This window comes from Antechinus flavipes, chromosome 3 (genome assembly GCF_016432865.1).
Source record: "Antechinus flavipes isolate AdamAnt ecotype Samford, QLD, Australia chromosome 3, AdamAnt_v2, whole genome shotgun sequence".
NCBI lineage: Eukaryota > Metazoa > Chordata > Mammalia > Dasyuromorphia > Dasyuridae > Antechinus > Antechinus flavipes.
The window spans coordinates 29,510,510-29,538,414 of record NC_067400.1 but is presented as its reverse complement, the minus strand read 5'-3'; the positions used below and the strand labels follow the sequence as shown (position 1 = coordinate 29,538,414).

At 37.6% G+C, this 27,905-nt stretch overlaps 1 protein-coding gene across 1 annotated transcript in view; it reads left to right on the top strand.

The window, feature by feature from the left end:
- PLD1 (phospholipase D1) overlaps positions 1-27,905 on the top strand; it is a 201,881-nt gene that overhangs the window by 157,195 nt on the left and 16,781 nt on the right. Inside the window, exons 22-24 of the mRNA XM_051983176.1 lie at positions 8,577-8,690; positions 15,294-15,343; positions 16,232-16,366. Of these exons, the coding sequence (XP_051839136.1) occupies positions 8,577-8,690; positions 15,294-15,343; positions 16,232-16,366 (299 nt within the window). The remainder of the gene's footprint in view (positions 1-8,576; positions 8,691-15,293; positions 15,344-16,231; positions 16,367-27,905) is intronic.

The following is a 27,905-nucleotide window of genomic DNA, read 5'->3' as shown; positions in this document are numbered from 1 at the left end:
AAAATGGAGGTTCAGGAGGTAAAATGTTGCCCTGAGATTTCATGGGTTGTAGGTAGTAGAGACAGGATTTAGATTCTGGTCTTCTTACTGAATCCAGAACACTCTCCAGTGTAGCTGGATCCTTGCTGCTGCTCAACAGTCTCTTTTTCTGTCTCCCTATCTGTCTCTCTTCATCTCTGTTTCTCTGTCTCTATGTCTCTGTCTCCATGTCTCTTTCTGTATCTCTATCTCTTTTTATCTCTGTCTTTCTGTTTCCGTGTTTCTCTCTATCTCTGTTGCCATGTCTCTTTTTGTCTCCCTATCTCTGTTTCTTTCTTTCTCCATGCTCTGTCTGTCTCTGACTTCATGTCTCTTTTTGTCTCCCTATCTCTGTTTCTTTCTGTTTCAATGCTGTTTCTCTATCTCTGACTCCGTGTCTCTTTTTGTCTCCCTATCTCTGTTTCTTTCTGTCTCCATACTCTGTTTCTCTGACTCCATGTCTCTTTTTGTCTCCATATCTCTGTTTCTTTCTGTCTCCACCCTCTCTTTCTCTATCTCTGACTCTATGCCTCTTTTTGTCTCCCTATCTCTATTTCTTTCTGTCTCCATGCTCTGTCTCTCTATCTCTCTTCACCTCTGTCTTTCTGTCTCCATGTCTCTTTCTGTCTCTCTATCTCCCTTCATGTATGTCTTTCTCTATGTCTTTCTCTCTGTGTCTCCATCTCTGTCTCTCTCTCTCTCTCTTCGTCTCCATTTCTCTTTATCTCCTTGCCTCCTTCTATCTCTAGTTCTCTTCATCTCTATCTCTCTCTCATTTTTTCTCTCTCTTTTTCTTGTACTTGCACAACTGTCCTGCCATCTGTCTCTGACTCTTCTTTTGGAATCTGCCCCTTTTTGAGAGAACTTGAAAATAGATGTCTGAGCACCTTAAGAGGGTCGTTCACAGATTTCTTCCATTTTTATTTAGTTGGTTAGATCCAACTCTTCTTTCTGATGGGGCTTTTCCCTACAGGCCCCTGGTACCTTCACTATTTCTTACCAAGACAGCAGAACCCCAGAGGAAAAGAGATAAGGAGGGAGAGAAATAAAGAGGAGGAATGGGAAGGAAAGGAAGAGAGGGAGATTGGAAGGACTAGGGAGAAAATGAGGGAAGGAAGACAGAAAGGAAAGGACGAAGGGAAGGAGAGAGAAGAGGAATGGGAAGGGGAAGGGAGGCAGGGGTTGAGAAGGAGTAGAGAGAGAGGGGGAAGGAGGAAAGGAAGATAAGAAAGGAGGGAGGGAGAAAAGGAAAAAAGAAAGGGAGGGAGGGAGGATTTGTATTCTTCACAGACAGCTATTATCTCCTTTCTCTCCCTGCCCCAGCCCCCCACTCCAGTCTTTCTTCAGGCCAAATATCCAAAGCGTATTCATTAGACATCAAATAAATTTCAGGAAAGGATATGAGATGTTTCTCAAAAAATGGTCTCCCAGAAGCCTATAAGAGCGAGGCAAGTTTGTGTTTTAAAAGCAAACAAGAAATGAATGTATTGTGTTGCCTGATAGATGATGACTTCTTGCTGCTTGTCTGCATACTATAATTACTGTAGCCTGTTATTTGCATCTCTGTGTGGGTACCCAGTGGAGAGGACATGTCAAGTATGTTTTAGAATTTTAAACTGCAGTTGTGATAACATGACCAGAAAGTTTGTTTTAATTCCGCACACTGCCTGCTACTCAGTCATTTCCCATGGCTGAGGTCTGGGCCTGGCGAAAAAAAAAAAAAAAGAAGCTTTTCATAGCTTCTGTCTCTGTGCGAACATTTGGAAAGCCGATGGGAAAGAAGCTCCTTTCATCAGTCAGCAAGCATTTATTAAGCACTTACTGTATGCCGGGTACTTTGCTAAGAGCTGAGGGTGCAAAGCAAGCCAAAAAAACAATCCTAGGTGTTGACAAAGCAGCTCACTTGCCAGTAAGGAAAACAATGTGCCGACGACCCATATAAACAGAATACAGAATAATCATAGGTTCTCGTAACAGAATAATTGAGGGTAATCATAAAATTCTCCACAGTAATATTCAGGCTTATTTGCATTGAAAACACAGAAAAAATAGAATGATTGAATTCAGCAGGCATTATTGAAGGTGGACAAAAAAACCAAAATAATCCCTGACCTCGAGGACTTTACAGTCTATCGAGAGACAACACTACCAGATAAATATATACCAAATATAGAGAGTAAATGTAATCATAATAAAAATAATAAATGGGGGTGGGATGGGATCAGGAATATCAAAGCAATATCTTCCTGCCTCTGATACTTAGGCTTCTGTGGCCTTGGGTGAGGAAGGATGGAGTAGGGAACAAGCATCTAGTAAGCACCGACTGTGTGCCAGGTACTATGCTAAGTGCTTTACAGATATGTCATTTAATCATTAGCAAATTGCTTAAACTTCACCTTACTCAGTTTTATTTCCTCATTTGTGAAATGAAGATGCTATATTAATTAAACTCTCAAGTTCCTTCTAGTCCTAGGTCTGCTATCAATGAACTGGAAGGAGCAAAAAAGGCTTCCTCTAAGAGGTCATTCCTGAGCAGGGCTTTGAAGGAAGTCAGGTTTTCTGGGAGATACAGGTGAAGAGGGAGTATATTTCAGGCATGAGACCTTGCATCTTCAAAGGCATGGAGATGGGAGATGGAGCCTATTGACCTGTAAGGTCCCTCCCAGATCTATGAGCCTGTTTTTCCTGTGACCTGATAATGGGAAATTATTTTTATAAATCTCTCCATCTATGTGAAAAGTACCTTATTACACATGAAAGCACAGTGGCTCCTTCTTACTATGTAAAATTATCATGCAGGGTTACACAAAACAAAACAAATGAAAAACAAACAACCATAATTCCTCAATTTCCTTTTTTCATTTATTTTGATTTCCTTTTACTATTTATTTTATTCATTATTCTACTGTGCTGTCTCCAAATTTTAAAAGTCACATTTCAGGCTGTCACGCTTTGGATCTAGGAAGTTGTTTTTGGCACCATCGCCCACAGTACTTCCTGCACCCAGCTGAAAGGATTATCAGAGTGGTGACTTCTTGGTGACTGTTATCTAATGAACCTCCCTTCCTTTACCTCTATCGAAATATCCACACCCCCAAGTTCCACCTTTCACCAAGTCTTCCTGTAATTGCAACTGTTGGACAGTTGCATCATTGTACAAAGCCAGGGAGGGACTGAATGAATAATGAAAGACAAAGTCCGAATCTAGTTTTTGACATAACTGTAAAATTCAAGCAGCTGGTAAATTCTGGATCTTAGGAAACAGAAAACGGGGGGAGGGGAGGAGATCTAGTATGAAAGAATGATTTTAAAATAAAACATCATGGTTGTTAGTGCTCTTTCTCTTTCCAAATGACCTATTTATTTATCCCTATATTTATATATCCCTGTACAAATCCTCTGCTGGGCTCAGTTGGCCTATAAAATCCTTCCCAATTTAGTTCCCATAGGCCTTTGCCTCGGTAGACTGTAATCTCCTTGAGGGTGGCAACTACATATTCCAGGGCTTTGGACCTCAGTGGCCAGCACAGCTCTCAGTTCAGAGTAATTGCTCTGTAAATGACTCATCAAGTAGCATGCTTCTCACTGTGGTATTTATCTGTGTTTCACTGTTTGCTTCCTAGAAGTACAGGTATCACAGAGAAGTCCCCAGAGGCTTGCTGAAATTTGAAGTTTAGTTTCAGGGAAGTACAACTCTGTAAGAATCCATTATCCATTTACCATACCCCAGGCACAGGAGAAGAGGGGGAGAGTACAAAAGATGGGAAACAATTTCTGTCTTTAGGAAGCTTCCATTTTGTCTGTAGGTCTCAGCATCTATAAAGTATAAACAAAGTAGTTTCAAGAGGGATGGAATGAGGGGAAGTTAGGTGGATAAAGCACTGGCCCTGAAGTCAGGAGGATCTGAGTTCAAATGTGGTCTCAGACACTTAACACTTCCTAGCTGTGTGACCCTGGGAGAGTCACTTAACCCTAATTGCTTCAGAAAAAAAAAAAAAGGAGGATAGAATGAGATAATATGTACAATGCTTAGTAAACTTTAAAGAGACATAAAAATGTTAGCTATTATTATTGAGGGGGATTGCTAAAAATTGGGGTGACCAAGCTTGGAGGACATGGATCTAAATTAGACTTTGAAGAAAGCTAGAGATTTTCCAGGGTGAGAGTGATATAAAGGAGGAAGCATCCATGTAAATATGCCAGATGGACACACACACACAAGGACCAGTTTAATCAGAAAGCAGACCCTACGAATGGTACAGAAAGTTTCAAAGGCCTATGGGAACAAAATTGGGAAGGTTTTTACAAGCCAACTGAGCCCAGCAGAGGATTTGGTATTTTATCTAAGGGAATCACTAGGAGCTTTCTGAGGAGAAAGGTGACATGGTTAGGTTTGGATTTGAGCGATATTGTTCTGGAAGCTGAATGGAAGATGAATTGGAGACTAGAACTTGTCCTCTCATTGGAGGCCTTCATGCACAATAGTCTAGGTTTCGTGGAACTCGGCTCAACTGCTGGAAGGATGCAGGAACTTCTCTAGATGCTTGCCTTTGGACATGGGCCAGGGAGAACATAAGCTTCTTAAAGAGAGGATCTCTCTCTCTCTCTCTCTCTTTCATTGTATCTTCAGTATTTAATGCAGTACTTAGAACACTTTCTGGTGTTTTTTCCTGAGCCTAGTTTTAATTAAATTTATTTTCTTCAAATTAACAAACATTTATTTTTCTCTCCTCATTAAACAAAAAGGAAAAAAGGAAACTCTCATAACCAATATGTGTGGATAAGCAAATTCCCACATTAGTCATGGCCCAAACCTGCCTTATTCTTTCTCTTTAAGGAACTATGATTTCACTGTGGAATTTCCTAGTATGAAAATGGTCTCCATTGATAGAGATGGTAATTCCTCTCTCGGAGTTGCCCCGGCCACTGAAGTTACATGAGTCACCCAGAGTCACAGCACTAATGTCAGAATCTGGGCTCAAACCCAGCTTTCATTTCAAGGCCGGCATCCTTCTCTATCCACTACCCCATGGTAGGCACTTCCCTTCAGTCTGGTGGAAGTCTTCATTCTTCTTAACATTTGATCATGGCAGAAAATCTAGCCATTCTTGAGATTAACCTTCAAATGGTGATCATTGAGTTAAAATTTATCTAGACTTCTAACTGGTAGACTCATTTGAAAACATATTAAGCAATCCTTCTGTTTTCCTCTTCTACCCTCCTTCCCCAGTCTCCTGTTTATCATTTAGAGACGTGAGTCATTTTTTCTTGTTTCTAGGCAGAAAAATTTGTAATTTTTTGAGTGATGCTTTTCAGCCCAAACTGTGCTTGCCATCTAGTGGCGAGCTGTGGGCATTGCAAGACCTAGTTTAAAGCCCTCCCACATAAAGCTGCTCTGCCGTAGAGACTGACCCGGCTCCAACTGATAGCAACGACCTTGACCGTGCAATGGAAAAACAGGCTTAAGAAGGAGTTGGCTGGTCCAGGAGGCGTCACATGGTTCAGCTTCCTGTGGTGCAAGGGCACCTCCAAAGGAAATCTTTCTTGTGGCATAGAAACCATCAAGAATATTTGTTGTCTGGGCTTTTTCAGTTGTGTCTAATTCTTTGCGATCCCATCTTGGCAAAGATACTGGAAGGCTCTGCCCCTTCCCTCTGCAGCTCATTTTACAAATGAGGAAACTGAGGCAAACAGTGTTCATTGACTCACCTAGGGTCATTCAGCTAATAAATGGCTGAGATCACATTTGAACTCAAGTCTTCTCGCTCTATACTGGGCACTCTATCCACTACGCCACTGAGTAAATTCAGAAATAATTGGGAGGAGTTTGAATTTTATCTTTGAAGTAATAGGAAACCACTAGAATTGGGAGAGGGGAGATGTGGGCTACTCACTCCTGTGCTTTATGAACATCTGGTCAGTAGCTGGATAAAAAATGGATTGGAGAGGAGAGAATAGAGTCAGGGAAACCAGTTGGGAAGTCATTGTTCTCTGTGATATAGGAGTGATAGCATAATCATCTCCCCCATTCCCTATTTTACTTTTGAGGAAATGAAGACGAACAGAACTTAAATGATTTGCCCCAAATCACACAACAATAAATGTCTGAGGCAGATTTGAACTGAGGTCTCCTAATTCCAAGTCAATTTCTCTAACTATTAGACCACACTGCCTCTTTGATTTATGCATACATTGAAGTGAGCCACACTGGCAATCCTAATTGCTTTCTGCCGATATAAGGGTGCAAAAGAAATTCAAACCATTTAGTAGTTATTAAAAAGCTTATTATGTTCAAGGAACCATGCTGGAATTGCAAAGAAGAAAAATAGCCCCTGCCTCAGGGAGTTTGCATTCTGCTGGTGGATACAGCAACAACAATATCTCTCCATCCATCTATGTATGTATCTATCTCTATCATCTGTCCAGCCATCCAGCCATCCAACCACCTATGCATCAATCTATATCTGTCTCTTTGTCTCTGTCTTTCTCCAGCTATCTCTATCTATCCATCCGTCTATCTATATTTCTTTCTATCTATCCATCTTTCTTCCTTCCTTCCTTCCTTCCTTCCTTCCTTCCTTCCTTCCTTCCTTCCTTCCTTTCTTGCTTTCTTTCTTTCTTTCTTTCTTTCTTTCTTTCTTTCTTTCTTTCTTTCTTTCTTTCTTTCTCCCTACCTATCTATCTATCTTGCTATCTTTCTATATGAATGTATACTGTATAGGCAGATAGATCAGGAAACAGATAAATTTGAGGGATAAAAAAAAGCACTAATAGGTGGGGGTAGTAAAACTTCCAGTAGAAAGTGATATCTCAGCTGAGACTTGAAGGAAACTAAGGATTCTAGATACATACAGAAGATCCAGATAAAAGTTTGGCAATAGGAAAAAAAAATTACTTGGCATCTACATGGTTGTATGATATACATCTGTTGCCAGGGGCAACTGGGTGGCATAGTGGGAGAAGCATTAGATCTGTCCAGAGACAGGAAGATCTGAGTTCAAATTTAACCTCAGACATGTGACCTAGGCAAGTCTTAATTGTTATTTGCCTCAGTTTCCCTAAATATAAAATGGGATAATAAAAAGCAGAAACCTTCCAAGGTTGTTACAAGAAAAGTTATAAGAAAAGTAAAACTAAAATACTGCCTGGCACATGATAGGCACTTAATAAATACATATTTCCTCCCTCTCTATCTTCTGTAGTTCCTACTTACCAAATGCTGGTTACAGAAAAAAATCATGAATACTTATTAAATCTATTAGAGCAAAATAAGTGGTAAAAAAAAAAATGGAGAATCTATACAGATTAGAATTGATGGTATGTAATAGGGTAAATATGTTTTTTTTGACTTGGGAGTTAAATAAAAATCCAACCAACTCTGGTAGCAAAGAATTGGAAAATGAGTAGATGCCCATTAATTTGGGAATGGCTGAACAAGTTGTTGTATATGAAGGTAATGGAATAGTGTTGTTTTATCAAAAATGATGAGCAAGCTGCTTATAAAAAGACCTGGAAAGATACATATGAACTGATGCTGAGTGAAACAAGCAGAACCAGGAATGCATTATACACTGTAACAGCAAGAATGTGCCGTGATCAACTGTAATTCTCAGTGATTCAGTGATCCAAAGCATCCCCAATAGTCTTTGGCTAGAAAATGCCATCTGTAATCAGACAAGGAACTATGGAATTGATTATAAATCAACACATGCTATGTTCACTTCTTTTTGTTTGTTTGTTTTTTCCCCTCTTTCATGGTTTTTACCTTTTGTTCTGATTTTTCTCTCCCAACATGATTCATAAAACAATGTGTATTAAAAATCAAGTCAGCTCAACCAAAGAAAGATCTCGCTTGAGTGGAATCATGCTTGGTTTGTAGAATTATAGCATTGGAAGTCACAGGACATGTTGTGAGAATAGAAGCAGCTTCCTCTCTCTGTCTTCAGCTCTAAGGTTTCATATTAGGCTTCCAGAAGTTTGCAGTTGCCTTTCAAACACATCTCTTTTCAAGTCCTCTGACCATCTGACATCCAATCTCCTTCATTTGGCATTGTAGCTCAACATTCTCTCAAGCTAGAGGAGTTACATTTCCCATCAGCAGGGTGAAAGATGGCTTTCACATCCTACCTGAGTGAATAGCTGTGACTATATGTATGTGTATTTGTCTCTATATGGATTTATTTATTATGCAATACATATTAATATCTATGTACATTTATATAAAGAGTTATCTATAGATATTTTTATATTTAGAGAAAGAAAAGTAGAGAAGAGAGAGAAAGGAGGAAGGGAGAGAGAAAGAGAGAGAAAAAAAGAAAGAGGGGAAGAAAGAGAAGGAGTTAAAAAGAGAGAGAGAGAGAGAAAGTTATTAATATGTAATTAATATGTACCTTGCTTCCAGCTCTGAGTGCTGTGCTATCCTAATATCGTGAAGTATGATAAAATTGGTTTTATGGGCTATTCTCTGTACTCTCTGAAAAGCATCTGACTTGCCTGAATATTATTTCAAAACAAATGCTTATTATGCTGCTGGGTTTTTTTGCATTTGACTTTTGCAGAGAGAGCCAGAGGTACCGAGTGTATGTGGTGATCCCTCTCCTACCTGGATTTGAAGGAGACATTTCGACAGGAGGTGGAAATGCACTCCAGGCCATCATGCATTTCAACTACAGGTAGTCAAGTTCAAAAGAGTCGTTGCCATTTTGCTCTCTTAACCAATGATGTGTGTATGGGTAAAACAGAAATAATTGTCTCTCCACAAGAATTCAGCCAAATTTTACTTTAAAATTTAAAAAATAATAGAGAGCATTTATCCAGTGATTTAATGTATGTGAAACACTTTATAAATATCTTTTTTGATCCTCACAACAATTCTAGGAAGTGGGTGCTATTATGATTCCCATTTTCTAGTTGAGGAAACTGAGGCAAACATAAGTTAAGCAATTTGTCTAGTTATACAGCTGGTCTGAGGTCAGATTTGAATTCAGATCTTTCTGACTCCAGGCCCTACCCCCTATCTATTCTGCTACTTAGACGCCCTTGTACTGAATATTTTCTTCCTTATTGGTCTTTTTCTATCATCTTCTTGGATATGTTGCTATTGTCGACAAAATCCAATTGTGGCAATTACTGGAGTTACCTCTGGGTTCTCAGAGGCTGTGACAGTAGATCATGCAACTTCAGCTCTGTATTTTTATCTGCCAGTGTTCTCCATCAAGAGGTCTAGTGATGGTTCACATGTCTTTTAGGTCCAGAGTTGCCCAAATTCAATCAGTCTCATCTCCAGGTTGACTGCAACCTGGAGTTGCACCATGGAGAGTTCAAAACCATCTCCTAGCCATAGACGTCTTACAATCTATCTGTGGAAAAGGACCCTTGGACTAAATCACAGAAACTCTAATCACTATAGCCAGTGACAAGAACTATAGAAGGCTGGCTCCAACTGACCTGAATGCATGTGCTTAGTCCTGGGCATAGCAGGTACTGAAGAATTGAAAAGAGGGCTCCCCACTGGATTTAATTCCTTTGATGCTTTTTAATGTACAAGCTAGTGCTATGAAAGCTGCTAGAGAGTTAGTGAGTCTTCTACCATTTTATTCTGAAGATAGAAGGATTTTTTTAAAATAGTATTTGATTTTTCCAAATGCATGTAAGGATAATTTTTAACATTCATTTTTGTAAAACTTTGTATTCCAAATTTTCCTCCCTCCCTTCTTTACCTTCCCTCTCCCCAAGAAAGCAAACTATCTGATATAAGTTAAACATGTATAATCCTTTTTAAAATATTTCAGTATTTGTCATACTGTGCAAGAAAAATCAGACCAAAAAGGGAAAAAAACATAAGAAAGAAAAAACAGACCAAAAAATGAAAATACTATGCTTCAATCCACATTCAGTCTCTATAGTTCTCTCTCTTGATGCAGATGATGTTTTCCGTGTAATTAGAAGTTTTAAGGATGGCTTTTGAAGCACTAAAGATAGCAATGATTTCTTTTTTTAAAAAAAATTAAATATTTCATTTAAAAAACAAAATAAGAAAAAACTAGAAAAGGAATACAAAACAAAGCAAAACAAAAGAATATATTGCCACATGTCCAGAACATGCTAGAGAATTCAAAATATATAGCAACAAATTATCAGTTTAAGAAAGCATATATATATAGATAGATATTAGTATAAGAAACTATATTCATGATTGTCCAGCTTTCCTTTACTTCCTTTTAAATTGTTCTTTTGTTCTTTGCTATATGCATTTTGTACTTTATTCTTTTTTCCTCTTTCATCTTTCATCTCCCACCCCCACTTCCAAGAAGGTTATACTTAAGAAAAGGTATATTTATGTATGTACACACACACACACACTCCTTTCCTATACCTGCTGACTTTTTGCTTTAATTCTGTTTCATAACTTGCCTTGCTATTACTTAAACTCCTCCCACCCAAGGAAAATCCCTTGTCTTCTTCCCTCACCCTTTGCTTCCCAATTCACCTATCCCTCCCCCATTATTTCTTTATAGATTTTCTAGGTTGCTAGGTCCTTCATAGTATATATGTAATGCTGCCTATTTAACTTATTCCCTACGTGAGTAGTTTTTCAGAATTATGAGTCCTCCTCTCTCCTCTAATGCCTCTATGTCTATTTTTCCTCTGTACCTTATTTGCATAATATAATTACTATTTTTCCTTAACTCTGTCCCAATCTATCTTTTGAGCTATCCTATTGCTGATGTCAATCTTAAACATATGAAATACATTTACCATGGAAAACAAAAAAGAAAAAAAAAAGCATAAGCAATTTGTCCATGTGAAGTTCCTTGGATCTGATCTTTGATACTGGCTTTTATATTTAAATTTACTCTTAAGTTCAGGTTTGGTTAATGAATCATCCTGAAAATCTGCAAGTTTGTTGAATGTTCATTTTTTCTCATTATAATTTTATGTTTTTTATATATATATATATATATATATATATATATATATTTATAGTTTTGCTGGATATGATGTTTTTGGCCACAGGCCTATTTCTTTTGATTGATGGTAGTTTCCAGGATCTACAATCTTTTCTTGTGGCTCCTGTACAATTCTAATCATAGCTCTAACATATTCATATTGTTTTTTTCTTGTTTCATGTAAAATTTTTCTTTAATCTGGGGGTTTCAAAATTTGACAATGATATTCCTATGTGTTTTCCACAAAGGATCTCATTGAGGTGGGTGGTGATGGATGGATTTTTTCTATTTCTACTTTCCCCTCATATTCTATCTCTCCAAGACAGTTTTCTTGGATTATTTTTTACATTATTGTATCAATGTTTTTTTTTTTTTTCTAGGTCACAATTTTCAGGCAGTCCAATTCTTATATTGTCTCTTCTTGATTTGTTCATTAGATTTTTCATTTTTCTTAAATGTTTCACATTCTGTTCTATTTTTTTTCATTCTTTAATAATCTATTTTGTTATTTATTGGTCTCTCATAACTTTACTGGGCTTTCCTTGCCAATTCTAATTTTCAAAGAGTTATTTTTATCTTTGAGACTGTATCTCTTTTTCTAGTTAATCTTTTTTCATAATCTTCTTTTTTTTCTTATTTTTTTGTTTTGTTTTGTTTTTCCTCAATGTCTCTCATTTGAGTTTTAAATTATTTTTTGAATTCTATAAATTTTCTTTGGGTAGGGAGCATCTTCGTGTTACTCTTTGGAATAGAAGCTTTCTTTTACTTCAGTGACCTCCTCTGAAGATGAATCCTCAATCTTCCCTGTTCCCATAGTAAATTTTTATGGTTGGGTCTTTCTTATTTGCTGGTTCTTTTTTTTTTTTTTAAACAATAACAGGTATTAGTGTAAACAACTCTAATTGTGGGGTGAGGGGATGGTGCCTCTTGCTTCACTTGAGCTCTCCCTTCTGACTTGGAACCCCAAACCAAGAACTCACCCCTTCAGCAAGTGCCCACAGCCAGTAGCATCCCTGACCCACTTCCTTGGCACTCCCAGTGTGCTGGTTCCTTCTTGCTGAGGGTCATGCTTCTGCAACACAACTGGGCCTAGCATTCTTGATCAGCCAAGGTTCCCTCAATCTGCCTGGAGTCAAACCCAGAATCCACAAAAAATCTGAGAGGTGAGGGTTCCCACTGAGGCTCCAGCCAAACCCAATTAGTCCAAGGGGTGGCCACTTGGCATTTCTTAGAGCTAGCCAGGAGATGGATACACTCCATAGGGATTCATCCCAGCCCTGGATCTTTCTTCAGATCTTTCTGGGTTGTACCTGAAACACCCCTATTCTGCCTCAAATCTTCTTGATTTTTCACCAGTCTATGTTAGCTCAGATGTGCAAATAAGTTCCATTTGGGAGGAAAATCTGGAAACCTTGAAATTTACCAACCTACTCCACCATCTTTCCAGAATCCTTCCCTACAATGTTTTCTTTAAAGCTATATATATCATCAGCTAATATATGGGCATTGTTATGGGTGCTTGGTTGATTGCTGTCCTCCATTCTTGAAGAGGCCTGAAATGACATCACTATATTGGAATCAAGGCAAAGTTTGTCCAGCTGTAGCTGATCAGACTAATGCATCCTTGGAATGCTTTGGCACAGGTTGGGCACAAATAGTCCACATGAACATTTGGGGTGGATCCTCTAAATTTACACATCTTGAATTTCTTTTGATCTATTTCAATTCTACTTTATTCATAGAACACAGAGGTTTTTTAATGAAAGTACACATTTCTAAGTGCCCTCCGTGTTGAACAATCAATTCTAAAGTTCCTAAGAGAAACCCTGAGAGTGTCCTTGTATCGCTTCTTCTGGCCCCTGTGTGAGTTCTTCATAAAAAAAAATCTTTTAGGCAAGTATATGTTTGTCATTTGGACAATGCGGACATTCCATCAGAATTGTGCCCTCTGACACAGAGTTTGGAAGCTCGGCATTTCAGTTTGAGAAGGCACCTCAGTGTCTGGTACCTTATCCTGTCAAGTGATCTTCAGAATCTTCCTAAGATATTTCCCATGGAAACGATTCACCTTCCTGCCATGACACTGGTAGACTGGCCAGGTTTCACAGACATACTACAATAAGGTTGGCACAATAGCTCTGTAGACCTGCAGACTAAAATAGAGGGAGTGTTGATGCATTATTTTTTGTCTGCAGATAAATGTGCACATAATGCAATCTCTGAAACTGAGATGCAACAAAGTAGGGATTGAATCTCTGCTGCTGGTGCTAATTTTGACCTAATAATTAATACTATTAAAAAAAAAAGTGCTCCACAGGCCACCACCATACCATCCATATGTGTAACCATCAGTTATGGCGAATGGAGAAGTTTTTGTCTCCTTTGTTATTCTCAGCACTTAATATAGTCCTGAGCACATAGTAGTCACTTTATAAAAGTTTATCAATTGATTAATTAATTCTGCATTGGTGGAACAACTTGCAGTACCAGAAATCCCACATATTAACAAAATCACAACTTTGAGCCAAGAAAAAGCAAAAAGGAAGGAATATTCTTTGAGGCAGTTGAAAATTACTTATTTGTGGAAATCAGGTTTCCTGTTGAAGTGATGGAAATGTAAATCTGAAATTCCTTCTTACTCAAGTAGCTAGGCATCCATAAGCAGAACATAGCCTTAGGCAGAGACTGAACAGGGGAAAAAGCAGGTGAACATTTTCTTGTCATTTCCCAAGAATTTCTGAAATTTTCTTATTTCTAAGCTTTGATCTCAGGAGGAAATGATTCAGCCTTCAGGCTTAACCTGTCAACTAAGTGACCTGATGGCAATTTTCCATTTCTATGCCTCTCTCTCTGCCCACTCAGAGCCTGATCGCTCACACAGGTATCTTAAGATTGTTTTCTTTGTCAGAACTTACTTTAGTTTCTTCTATTGCAAATCAAATGAAATTTCTGAGGTTGATGTCATTCCTTGTGGATTCTTGATTTTTGACTCTTTCTACTTTGCACCTGCTGAAGTTTTGGAGAAAGATGTCATGTTTTCCTTTAAATGGATTCTGCTTAGCCACAGTCGATAAGGAACTACTGAAATTTCCCTTAGTCTTCATTATTATTTTGGAGGTTTCCATATAGCAGTGTCAAAATATTTCCATTTCAGGAGTTTTTTATTATGACAAAAGCATTACTATCCTATAAAATTAGGTCATTTCTATATGATTTACCATTTTCAGATATTTTAGGGGAGACCATAAATCTCACTTCTTTTCTACAGATTTTTTTTCAACAATTGAAATGGACATGATTAATGTGTAGGAAAGAATCCAAACCAAATCCTTGTATTGTTAAAATTTGTTTATATATACTTCATTATCCAAAATAATATCAGCATAGTCTACACATGACTATATTTTTAAATGTTTTAATTATATTTATAGAGCAAGCAGATGGAGCATAGAATCCTTGCTTTGGTCAATGCAGTTAATTCATGATTTTTTTTTTTCCAGTAAGATCATCAAAGTTGAGCATGGTAATTAGAACCTAGTATTCTACTGATCTAAATAAAATAGAACATGGTAGTCCTAAAATCTCTAGATCCTCTAAATGCTCTCTTGCCTATAGGTACCTAAGCTCTCTTCTTCAGTGTCTAATTCTTTTTAACTCTCCCTCTCCTCTCCACTTTTTCTATTATATGGAATGAAGAAAAATGTATGGAGATATATCTAGTCTTTGGAAAGTTCTACCACTATCTTCTATGATTCAGGAGAGTATATGATATATTCAATGAGGATAACCCAAGGCAACCCAAGTTGGCAATGTCTTGGAAAACAAAACTACCAATGAAGGGGCAGCAGGTTTGTAACCCTTTTAGCTAGTTTGATTTGTATTCCATAGGCAGAGCTTAAAATACTCTTTCTAAATTGTTGACTCTTTATGTTTGTCTAGAAAACTAGTTTCCTGTGAAGCAATGTGTTTCATGATTGAGGAAGTTGAATATAGTTTGGTTATTTTATTTCCCCTAAATCCCCAGAAGGAAAAGGTCCATTTGTAACTTCAAATTTCTAAATTCAAACACCAGCTTCCTAGCTTTCTTATATGCATACTTGTTTTACAGAAACAACATTTACCATGGGTAATATCATTCAAATGTTTGAGCATTTTAATTTAATGATTCACAAGCAAAACTTGTTATCTTTAAAGCACCAAAATGTTTTTAACAGACTCCTGTTAGTGTTTAATGTTATAAAGAATTAGTTTTTACCATTCCTACCAAAATGACATTGGGTGACTTTAAAAAGCTGATGATTGTTATTGTATCTTCAATATTTCCAGAACTATGTGCAGGGGAGAAAATTCCATCATTGGACAATTAAAAGCTGAAAGTAAGTGATTTGCTTCTTATTCACCTTTATTTATTTTTGATCACAAGAGAAGAAAAGTAGTCATAGGCTCATGGCAAATGGTATCCTAGATTGGGAGGAAGAAACGAGCCTTCATTTGTCTTTGTTTCTGTAGTTGAGGAAAATGAAACTCAGAGAGATAAATTTACATGGTAGTGAAGTATCAGATCTAGCAAGTCCCCCTGATTCCAGATGAATCCAGTGCTCTGCCAACTGCATCCGGCTGATTGGAAACGTGCAGTCACCAAAATGAAGGAAGGAGAGATATTAGAAATGGGAGAACCAACAATAATTTTATTAGGAGCAGTGATATTGCCACTGTTACCTATTTATAGATAACTGCTCTTGAGCCAGTTAAGCTAGATCCCATTAGGGCAAATTATGAAGCCCCTGAAGTGGTGGAATATATTTAAATTTTCATTATTCAAAGTTGCAATCATATAAGATATGGTCATTGGTTCTAACCTAATAGAAAGATTTAGTGCTAATTTAAATTATGTGACCACTTCAAGGAATTTATTATTCAAAATAATTGTGATTATAGCTAACATTTATTAAATGCCTATTGTGTGCCAAGAACTGTGCTTTGCAAATATGATCTTGCTTAATCCTCAAAATAATTCTGCAAGGTAGGTGCTGTTATTTATTCCCATTTTACAACTGAAGATCCTAAGGCTAGCAGAGTTAGACAGTCACCTTCTAAAATAATGGGGTTGGATTATAATCTGTTATCAATATTATTTGATAGGTTCAGTTGGCGAGATTTATGTCTTTTACTTTTACTGTTAAATTAAATTACTTTTAAGTAAAGCAAACTGATACACCTGGCATATTAATAAGAATTTACCTAATACCATCTTTACTCTACAGTTGGCAATCAGTGGATAAATTACATATCATTCTGTGGACTTCGAACACATGCAGAACTGGAAGGAAACCTTGTCACGGAGCTCATTTATGTTCACAGCAAGTTGCTTATAGCAGATGATAACACTGTCATTATTGGTGAGTCAAATGATATCTGGATTATTTATGCTGGTGATTTCTGGAATGATTTTGACTATTCCACAGGAAGGTGCCATTTTTATGTAGAAGATATTGGCATTGTTTGAGTTTGGAAATATCCCCTTATGTCCCTCTTCTTTAATGTTCTTATGTTACATGAGACAGTGAGAGTAAATTAAGAGAGTCAAGGTCCTTCCTATCTCTAAGTCTCCAAATGACCTGATCTCTCTATTTATATATGTTAAAGTAGGAGTTCTTTTCTTGCTGGTTAGACTATAGGGCCTCTGAGCTCTTTTCTAACTCTCAAATTCAGTGACTGAAAATCTCAAGTACATGAAGTAAGTTAGATCCTAGGAAGTGTTAGGGAAGCATGGTATCATAAGCAAGAAAATAATAATGATTTACACACATCAGTGCCAAATTAGCAATCCCATAAATAGTTGCACAAATTCAAAATAGAGAAATATTTATTTGATATTTTGCTCAAGGTCTTATCTAATGGATGTAACCCAGATATACCCTTAGTGTCATGAAGCTGCTTTGTATAATTGAAAAAATTAAGATGACATATCTAATTAGTAGTATGGGATGACTTCAGGGATCACATCTGAATGACTTTTATGATCTTAGATAAAATGTCCTCAAATTTTCCCTGATAAAGCAAATTGAAATGATGGGATAATTCAGTAAAGGAAATATACAATGCAATCTCCAGAGTGTTTTCTTATTGGCTGGAATTGGGATCTGCCATTTGGTTACCCCATTCTAGATGATACCAATTTGACTTGATATAAGCTGTCTATGCTCTATCTGCAGAAAAATCTACATTTTCCTAATTCTGAATTTTTGTTATATCTGCTGTATTCCACTAGCACTTTAGAATTCTCTATGAAAATATAGAGAAGAAGAATGAGTTATTATTAATTTTCCCAATTTTTTGTTTTTGTTTTGTATTGATTCACTTTATGATCACAGTGTGTCCTATCACTGAGTTCTACTAATTTCTTTTAAGTTAAACTCAGGCTTCTTAACTAAATTTGAAAGACATAAAAAATTAAATGTTCTAAGATATGTTGGGTTTGTACAACTTCTCTGCTGGAGTTCTTTGTAGAACCTCAAAAGATCTTTCCTTATCTCATCCAATGTATTGTTCGTTGCCCATGAGAAAGACCCTGTCCTCTAAGATAGCAAAGGAAAAAGTCAAAATCTTCTGCACCCACTGAGTTCATGAAGCCTTTCCAGTCTAGATGGAGGTAGAAGTAGGGAGAAAAGATAAAGAATGGGGATGCTTCTCCAGTCATTTTTTTTCCCTCAGGGCTTTAGCTATAAAATTATTTCCTTTCCACTGTCAGACATTCAACTCTTTGGTTCCAACCATCTCAGTGGCTTGATTCAAGCCCCAAAAGGCATGACCAAGTCCCTCAACTAATCCAAACAATTTCTAGGGAGTTTCTAGGCTCAGAGCCACTAAGCAGTCCAGATATGTTCTCATTTGATAAATACACCAAAATATAGCATCAGAAGGAAGAGGAAGAGGAGGAAGAGATAAACAGAAGGAAAAGAACTAACAAGGATTAGGCCTTATATTTAACCTAAAACCAGGCTTGGCTCATAGTAGGTGCTTAAGAAATGTTTGGCGTTTGCTTCATAGGGGAATGTAACAAGTAGCTTTAGAAATTGTCCCACTTTTTTCTCTGTGTCCTCAATGCCTAGTAATATGCCTGACACATAGTAGGTGCTTATCAAATTCTTTGAGAGTATAAGAATGCAGCTCCAGGAGCTTAATGTAACCTTCTCTCTGGCTACACAAGAAACTTGCTTTTCACTTCCCTCAAGGACACTCTTTGCTAACTAGTCAAAAGCCTGAGTCCTGAATTTATTTTTAGATTAAACTTGGCAGTGATAGCAGGGAGGGCAAGACAGTTACTGCTGGCAAAACTGAAAAGGAAAAAAAAAATTGGCCAAGAGAAAAGTCTCTAATTCTGTTGAGCTCTACCTAAGACCTAAAATGACAATTCTGGATGTTTGTCATTTAAAGGTCATTTTGTCTCTCCATTTGCTTGCTTTTACATAATATCCCAACGTAAAATAGATTTCAACCTCAGAACCCAAATTAAAAGAGATTAGAGAAGGAGCATTTGAAAAAGTTGGTCTCTGAATCCCCAAAGGCCAAATTGCATTTGCATTAGTCAGAATTGATAAGTTTTGCAAAACAACTTTTCATTCAAGACAAGGAAAAACTGTTTCTTAGAGTCTCTACAGGCCATTATTTATCGGTACTTAAAGGTTTGGCTTCCTTTTTTGCTTTCCTCCCTAAGAACAGCATGACTCATAGAAATTATTTCCTTTCTCAGAAAAAAACTGGAGGTGTTTTGTTCTTTTTCATCTTAATAGAAGGCCTGGCTCTGAGTAAGTGGACACACTGCTGGGGAGCTGAGTTAGTCTGTTGGTCTCCTTTGGAAGAAAAGAATACAAAGCAGCTTTTTCAGATGCCCTCTTTCACATAGCTACAGATAAGTCATATCTGGACAAGGAATTAAGAGGCATCTTCAAAAGTTTTCCAGACTCTGGGGAAGTATTTAAGGACCTTATCTGAAAGAAGTCAAAGACACCTGTAGTTAAATTCTCCAGCATTCAGACTTTTCAGTTATGTCCAATTCTTTGTGGTCCCTTTTTGGAGGTTTGCTTGGCAAAGATAATGGACTGGTTTGCCATTTCTTTCTCCAGCTCGTTTTATAGATGAAGAAACTGAGGCAAATAGGGTTATGTGACTTGCCCAGGATACAGCTAATAAATGTCTGGGGTTGGATTTGAACTCAGGAATATGACTCTGGCACTGTGTACTATGGCACCACCTAGCTGCCACCTATGAATCTTAACAAGCTATATTGATGCTAGAAGGATTTAGAGCAGCTCCCAAATTATGACTTCAGATTTTAAAGGGTCCCCAAATCTTTCTTTATCCTTTCTCATGAGGAAAGTACCCAACAAGCATAGTCTAGAACTAGAATGGACCTCAGGGATTATCAGGTTCAAGGGCATTGTTTCTTCCATTGCTCACTTTGTTCTGTTTTGATTTAACATATATTCTCCAATGAACTCAATCAGTACAGTCCCTGGAAAAAGTCAATTTACTCTTTCATAAGAAAAAAAGGAAGATTTTCTTTCCTTTTTCTAGTAAGGCATTAACATGGTACATTGTTATTGTTTAGTTGTTTTTAGTTGTTTTCAGCTTTTTATGATCCCATTTAGGGTTTTCTTGGTAAAGATAGTAGCGTGGTTGGCCATTTCCTTGTTACCTTTCATTGTTGTCCTCATTGTTACATTGTTGTTGAATTTTTTTTTTAAATTCTATTACTTTATCCTTTGTAACTTATTATATCTTTCCATGTTTCCATGAATTCTTCATACTTGCCATTTCTCATTTGTAACATCTGAGTGAGAATATTATCACCTACCTCTGAGGGTTGTTGTGGGGTTCAAATGAAACCATATATGTACAGTTTTACAAACTTGGCATTCAGACTTTTCAGTTATGTCCAATTCTGTGTGGTCCCTTTTTTTTGGGGGGGGGGGGTTCTTGGCAAAGATAATGGACTGGTTTGCCATTTCTTTCTCTAGCTCGTTTTATAGATGAAGAAACTGAAGCAAATAGGGTTATGTGACTTGCCCAAGATCACACAGCTAATAAATGTCTGGAGTTGGATTTGAACTCAGAAAGATGAGACTGGCACCATGCACTATGGAACCACCTAGCTGTCCCTTACAAATCTTGACAAGCTATATTTATACTAGCTATTACTCTACTCATACCACACTTCCTACAGTCAACAATTGTTGGACAGAATTTATCTCTAGCTTGTTGCTATTACAAATGACATCACTGTGAACATTTATGTACCACTGAGTTATTTCTTGTTTTCGTTAGCTCCATTGGGGTAAAACTCCAAAGAGGATCTTTGAACCAAAGAAAATAAACAATTTAGTAAAAATTTTCTTGCTTAATTCCAAATTAAAATTGAATCAATGATATTAGCAATAGTTGATATTTTTATATCACTTTTAAGTTTTACAAAGTGGTCCTATTTGAACCTCACAATAACACCAAAAGGGAGATGCTCTTGTCGTCCCCACTGAAGATCAAAGAGATTTAGGAGACAACTCCTGATGAGCTAGTTAGTTAGCATCTAAATCAAGATTCAAATCTAGGCTTTCCTGATTCTATACCCAGCTTACTAGCCACTGTGCAACATGGTCATTGAATCTTTCCAAACCTCACTTTCCCCATTTGTAAAATGGAAAAAGCAGCACCTACTTCACAAGATAATTGTGGTGATAAAAAGGGATATTTTCATATACAAATCATTTTGCAATCTTAGAGTACCAAAGACTTGTCAATTATTACAGAAATTCAGTGACTGGCCCATGATCACATAGGTCGCCATTTACCATACCAGGATTCAAATCCAGACCCTCTGACACTTTTTTTTCCTTCACTTCACCAACATCTTGACTTGGAGATTGTATCATTAATCATGTTATATAAACCAAGTAAACTATTGCGTTATTAGATGGAAGTTGCAAAGAGGCAAACTTTGTTTTGATATTAGGAAAATCTTCTAAACAAAGACTCTTGTCCAAGAGCAGAATGAATAGGCTTAGGAGTGGTCCTCCCTTATATTGGAGGTCAGAGATCTGAAGAACCTGTTAGGATGTGTATTGTTAGATACACACACACATATGTATGAATGTGTGTACATATTTGTACATGTATGTGCATACATATATTCACACGCATTTTTTTGTGTGTGTGTGTGTAAATATATATATATATATATATATATATATATATATATGGTGTGTGAGAGGCAAAGCTAGAGAGAAAGCAACTTCAAATTTATAAGATACTTTGCATACGTGTTATTTCACTTGATTATTGTTCACACAGGGCTACATAAGGTCCCTTTTGCCTCTGATATTCCATGATTTTCCTATAAAATAGATGAGGCCTCCAGAATCTAATATACCCCATTAACAAAGAAGCCCAGTTAACATTTGGATGGCATTTCTACACGTCAATACCTTATTTTAATTTTGAGCAGACCTAATCCAACCCAGCACCTCCTAATGGTTTGGCATTTGTCAACTTCACTGAACATTTGTGGCACTATATTTCTTCCCATTCCATCTAACTCAATGAATATGTATAAAGTGCCTCCTGCCCTATGGGTAAGGCACATTTCTCCAATAATATAACTTTCCCATTGGCTTGCATCAATCAGGAATGAGTGGTGCCGGTCCATAGTCCCGTGGGAATTATGTAAAGAGTGTTGAGGTAAAGGGGAGAGGCCATGAGAGAGGCTTTAGAGCTAGAACAGAAGCTAAAGGTCATTTGGTTCAATACCTTCTTTTTATAGAAGAGGAACTAGGGCCCCAAGGGATTTTAAACCACCTGGTCATAAGGTGGTAACTGTCAGAGTCAGGATTTCAAGCCAAATTCTTTGAATTCAAATCCTCTTGCCACCCTATCACCTGCTGTCTTTAGTCCTTAGTCCCGTCTTCAAGGACATTATGGATTCCTTCGGCTCACCATCAAAGCTAACCAGTTGTATAATGGTAAAGTACATCTCCAATCCCAAACGATGGATTTATCAATGGACTTATGGAACCCAACCCATTGGTACATTATGAGTAATTTATGGCACTGAGGCAGAACTTGTTCCCTGATCAAACTAGATCTCAAGCTGCATGTGGTCTTTTTTAGTTATAGCATTTGTTCACTCACCTAGTGAGGCACAGTGGATAGAACGAGGGACCCTGAGTCAGGAAGTTAGTTGTTGTTGAATCATTTTGCCCAGGATCACAGAAAATAAGTGTCTGAGGCCAGATTTGAAGTCAGGAAGATGAATTTTTCTGACTCTATGCTAGGGTCTTTTCTGCCATGACACTTAGCTTTCCCAGAATAAGGAAAACCTGAGTTCAAATCCAGCCTTAGATAATTTACTAGTTAAGTGACCCTGAGCAAGTCACTAAACTAATCTCCATCTGACTCATCTTCTGTATCTATAAAATGGGAATAATATTAATACCTCCCTTTCAGTTTATTATGAAGATGAGATAAAATTTGTAAAGTGCTATGCCACCTTCAAAATATCACATGAATTCCAGTTATTATTATTCTTTCATTGATCAAGCACTTATTAAACATAACTGTTGGTAGGCCCTAAGAATACAGAGAGAAAAATGAGACATTCTCAGCTCTCATTGACCTTACATTCTATTAGAGGTGCCTCTAGGCATAGCATCCAGAATAAAGAGGTCACTGGATCAGAAACTTAGATAGGAGAAAATACTTAAAGGTCCTCTGGCCCAATCCTCTTGTTTCTTACCTCTTGTCAATAGAGATTAAGAATTTTGTTAGCAAATGGGAAATTGAATCCAGAGCCTCTGCCTTCCAAGCTACCGCTCACTTTACTATACTATACTGCCTTAGAAAATCAAGGTTTTCTGTTAGAGAGGTGAAGGAACAACAGAAGAAAACTTCTATGACTAGTAAGGATTAGTGGAAAGAACTTAAAAGTATCATTCTAGAACAGAGAACTTTGAAGGAGCATTATAATTTCCCTCCCATATGTCAAGAGTATTAGACATGTTCTATTTGACCTCAGAGAGAAGAATCATAGCCAATGAGTAGAATTATAGGTCCAAAGATATAGAGTTGGATATATTTTAACACAATGTGTAAATCCTTATTTTACAAATGGAAAAACTAAGTCACAGAGAACTTAAGTGTCTGGTTCAGTGTCATACAAGTAGTGTCTTGAAACCATGTCCAATACCCTAAGCCATACAAAAAAGAAAATGTAAGCTTGGTTTCCTTTTTTATTTTATGTTTTATTATTTTTAATAAGAGCTTTTTATTTTCAAAATGCATGCAAAGATAGTTTTCAACATTCACCTTTTCAAAACCTTGTGTTCCAAATTTTTCTCCTTCCCTTTACCTCTCTCTACTAGATAGCAAGTAATCTAATATAGGTTAAACTTGTGCACATTTTCTAAACATATTTCCACATTTATCATGCTGTACAAGAAAATTGATTTAATGTTTTAAAAAATAGCTTCCTAAGAATTTGAGTACAGTAGTGTGCATGTGACACAGTTCTTCTCAAGAAGAGCTATGTTCTTCCTTCCTGGAAGTCTTCAAAAAAAATGCTGGATGACCATTTTTTGAACATGTTGTAGTGGGGATTCTTATTCCAGGGTGGTCTATATGAGACAGCCACTGGGGACCCCTTCTATCTCCAAAATTCAGTGCTTCAGTATGTCATCATGACATGTGCCCATTTTGGCCTCTTATCAATCCTCTCTATCTTCCTGAAGGTCTGCATTAAAGTATTATGTCATACTGAACTATAATAGTGATGACAAATGATCACATAATTATGAGTTCATTATTTCCTTTTGCCCTCATATGTATGTGTCACATAGGGAAAAGTGCAGCAGGGGGAGATTTTGATGTATTCAGAATCACAGAGTCATTGAGAGAATCAGGACTAACTGTGAGCTGCCTGCAGTGTGGCCTCCTGATATGGATGGAGGGACATGCTTTAGTTTGCCAGGAGCATAGCCAAAAAATAAATAAATAAATAAACATGCTGTTGTTCTTTCTCCCAGGAAGATGAGAATTTGATTTTCTTGGAATCACTGTACTAAATCTGAAAACTGAATTAATTTAATTATGTTTTGGAAAACTAACAGAACACCTCCACATTAATTCTAATTCCAAATTTTCACTATTCTAATAATTCAAGGGGAAGAAAGGTTGACCCAAGGTCATAAGCTTTGCATCAAATTTGACAAAATGTGTTCTGATAAATTCCTGACAGTAGATAGGATTTGGAGCTTAAAAGTACTTGAAGGACATTGAGTCAAGGGAAATCTTACCTTGGAGTCCATTGATGTCCATGGTATCAATACATTTCAGAATATCTAACAGAGAAAAATAAGATACATTTTTATTTTCACCAAAACTTCAAATTAAAATTTGACTTTTCTTTCAGTAATTTAAAATTATATTATTAATGATCCCTTAGTTTTAACTGTACTATGAAAGGAGTCCATGCGACAAAGAAAGGTTAAAAAGTACTACTTAATCTAGTCCAACTGCCTCGTTTTCTAACTTTTGAGGGAACTGAAGCCCAGAGCAAAGGAAATGACTTCTTCAAGTTGGTATTTGAAACCAGGTCATTTGGCTATTTCTGTTATGCCCCTAACTGACTCTAGGTTGTCCTTTCTGTAGATAACAAATCACAGGAAATAAATTCTATTCCTAGAACTTAGAATTTAGTTTCTGAGCACATTACTGATTGTAGCTATTATTTAACACATAAGGAGAAAAGTATTTGTGATTAAAGCCATGAGGTTCTAATCACAGATTTAATGCTAGAAGGGCAAGAACCCAACCCCCCCCCCCATTTTGAAAGTGAACAAATTGAGGTATAGACAAGTATAAGTGACGTAAAAGCCACTCAACCAGTAAGTTTTTGAGGCAAGATTGGATCCTGGGTCCTTCTGATTTCCTATACTCTCCACCTAGTATATAGCAGACCAAAGTAAACACCCAGAATTCACCTCAGAAACAAATGTTGGAACAGAGACAGAAAAAGAATAGGAAAATGTGCCAAATCTATAAGAAGAAGAACCATTTTCCAGCTGACAATTGGTCAAGTGATATAAACAAGGCAGTTGTCAGAGGAAGTAATCAAAGTCATCAATAATGATATGAAACTTGTTCTAAATCAGAGGTAGAACATGCTCTTTAGAACATAAGGGCAAAGTTATTGGGAAATGGTACTTGAGAGGATAATAATTGTGCTGAAGTCCAATTTGATATTATTACATATTCCTCACTTGAATTTGGTTTTTAGCTTGAGTTTGTGTGTATCAGAAATGAACTCTTCTTGGTTCCTGCAACCCTCTGCCCAGAAATAAAACATCATGTCCATTATGTCGCAGGTTCTCCTCTTTTTGAAGTACTCACAGTGCCTAGAACATAGTAGATGCTTAATGAATGCTTGCTGATTGATTGCACAATACTGTTCAAAGAGGTATCAAGAAGGATAATTAGGTCACAGATTTAGAATAGGAAGGTCATTTAGGTCAACCCTCTCACATGATAGATGAAATCACTGGGTCCCAGTGAACTACCCAAAGCTACGCCATTGCTAAATATCAGAGGAACGACTTGAACTCAGTTCCTCTCACTTCAAAATCAGTCCCACTTTTCTAGTATTATTACTACTTCTATAACTACCATTATTTTTCCAATCAGCTCTTCTTTTGGGTAGGAGAGCTCCTCTTCCCCAGAGGTCCTTCAGCCCCACCATAGCCTGGTTTAGTGATCCCAGCTGTCACCACATTTCCCTTGTTGCTTTATTGAAGGAGCCTGCCACCCCCCTGGTAATAAGAAATCTGGGTTCTAGGGTGACACATGGCTGACAGGCTGCTGACTCACAGCCTGCTGTGGCTGTATTCATTAAAGCCCAAGAGACTATTGAATGACATCTACTTCTGAATTTATTTCCAAAAGTCCTTGCTTTACTCCATAACCATAAGTCTCTTCTGTTGTCATCTCTTACATCATTTAAATGGACCCCAAGCTCAGACTCCCATCTAGGGTAACCCAAGAGGCAGACTGAGAAATGGCAGAAAACAGTGGCAGACTGGATCTCCCTTGGGGTCTCTTTGGGTGATCCAAGGAGCGACAGGATTATTTTTGCCTTTTGCCTCCTGGAGAATCTTTGCTTCAAATCCCATCTGGAGCTAGAGGCCCACAGCATCTCCCCCAGACATGATGTCTGCTGTAACCACAGGTATTCGCTGTTGCTAGGATGAATTTTGGAATGCAAGAGATTTCATTTGTCCCAAACCATTTCAAGTGTTTGTTGGTGATAAATGCCATTATTGCCTGATGATGACTTGATCTGGTAGAGAATGCTTTGGATTAAGCAGGTGTGCCTAGGAGGAGGAAGCCCAACACAGAGAGAAAATTACTTCCTCCTTTTCAGGCAGCCTTTCTCAAGAGCTCTTCAAACAGAAGTCTTTGGCTACTGCGCTGGTCAGAAAAAATGGCATAAAGGAGATTGTATAGCTGACGCAGGAGGCTTTGAAAAGCAGCCCATATTTCCTTCTCCCCAAAGCAAACATTTTTCAGCGTTTTTCAGTTCTTCTGATTGCTTCAGAAAAAGCTGTGCTTAACTGATGGTCTCACTAACCTTTCTTTTTTATTACTTCTGAGTAATAAAAAAAAAAATCTTTTGAGATTCTGATTGTCTCTAGTCCAGAGGTTTTGATAGTTTTCTTTCTGTTTTTGCTTAAAAAACACAGACTCTCAATCTCTCACTCGAGTCTTTCCTCTCCTCTCTCCCTCTCTCTCCTCTCTCCTTCTCTCTTTCCTTCTCTCCCCCCCCCTCTTCCTTCTTACTCTTCTCTCCTATTCCCCCACCCTCTCTCTCTTCTCTGTCCCTCTCCTTCTCCTGCTTCTCCTCCCTTCTCCCTCTTCCTTCTCTCTCTTCCCCTCTTCTTCTCCCTCTCTCTTTTTCTCTCTACTTTCTCTTATTCCTCTTTTTCTTCTTTCCCCTTCTTTCTGTCTCTTTGACTTTATCTCCCTTCTCTGACTTTATTTGTCTCTCTCTGGTTCTGTCTCTGTGACTGTCTCTCTCTCTTTCTCCTCTATCTCCCCTTTCTCCTTTCCTCTCCTCCCAAACCAAACAGGCAGCATAGAGTCGTAGAGGAAAAGCCGGTCTAAAAGCCAGGAGGACCTGGGTTTCAAATCCTGCCTCTGACACCTTCTAACTGTGACTCTCAGCAAGTTATTTAACATCTTGGTGTTCACTACAGCTGTCTATGACCATTAGTTACAGAGAAGGTCTTGACTTTCATTGGTAGAAGGACATTGCTCACCTGGGAGTCCTCTCTTCCTATGAAATCAAAAGTGCAGTCCCTAACCTTTAACAAGAGACTATCAGGGGGTAGCTAAGTGGCGCAGTGGATAGAGCACCAACCCTGAAGTCAGGAGGAACTGAGTTCAAATTTGGTCTCAGACACTTAATACTTTCTGGCTGTATGACTCTGGGAAAATCACTTTGCCTCAGCAAAAACAACAGCTACAAGAGAGAATATCAGTCTTTAAAAGAACCATCAGAGTATCAGCTATAAGGGACCTTAAATCATGTTGCTCAATGCCTTCATTTTGCAGGGAAGAAAATTGAGGCCCCAAGAATCAAGAGTCACAGAACTGGTATATAGACCCCAGAATATATCCTGACTATTGAATGTTTGTGGTTTAGAAAAATGAACACTTTCTCTAGGGTCTGGAAACAGAATGGGCTCATATCCCTTCTCTGCTATTGGCTCCCTTTGAGAACTTGGGCAGATCTCTTCACTCCCCTCATCCTCAGTCTCAACATCTATGAGATTCTGAGGGCATTGATCCCAATGACTTCCAAGATCCATTAAAACTTCAATCTATATTTCTAGG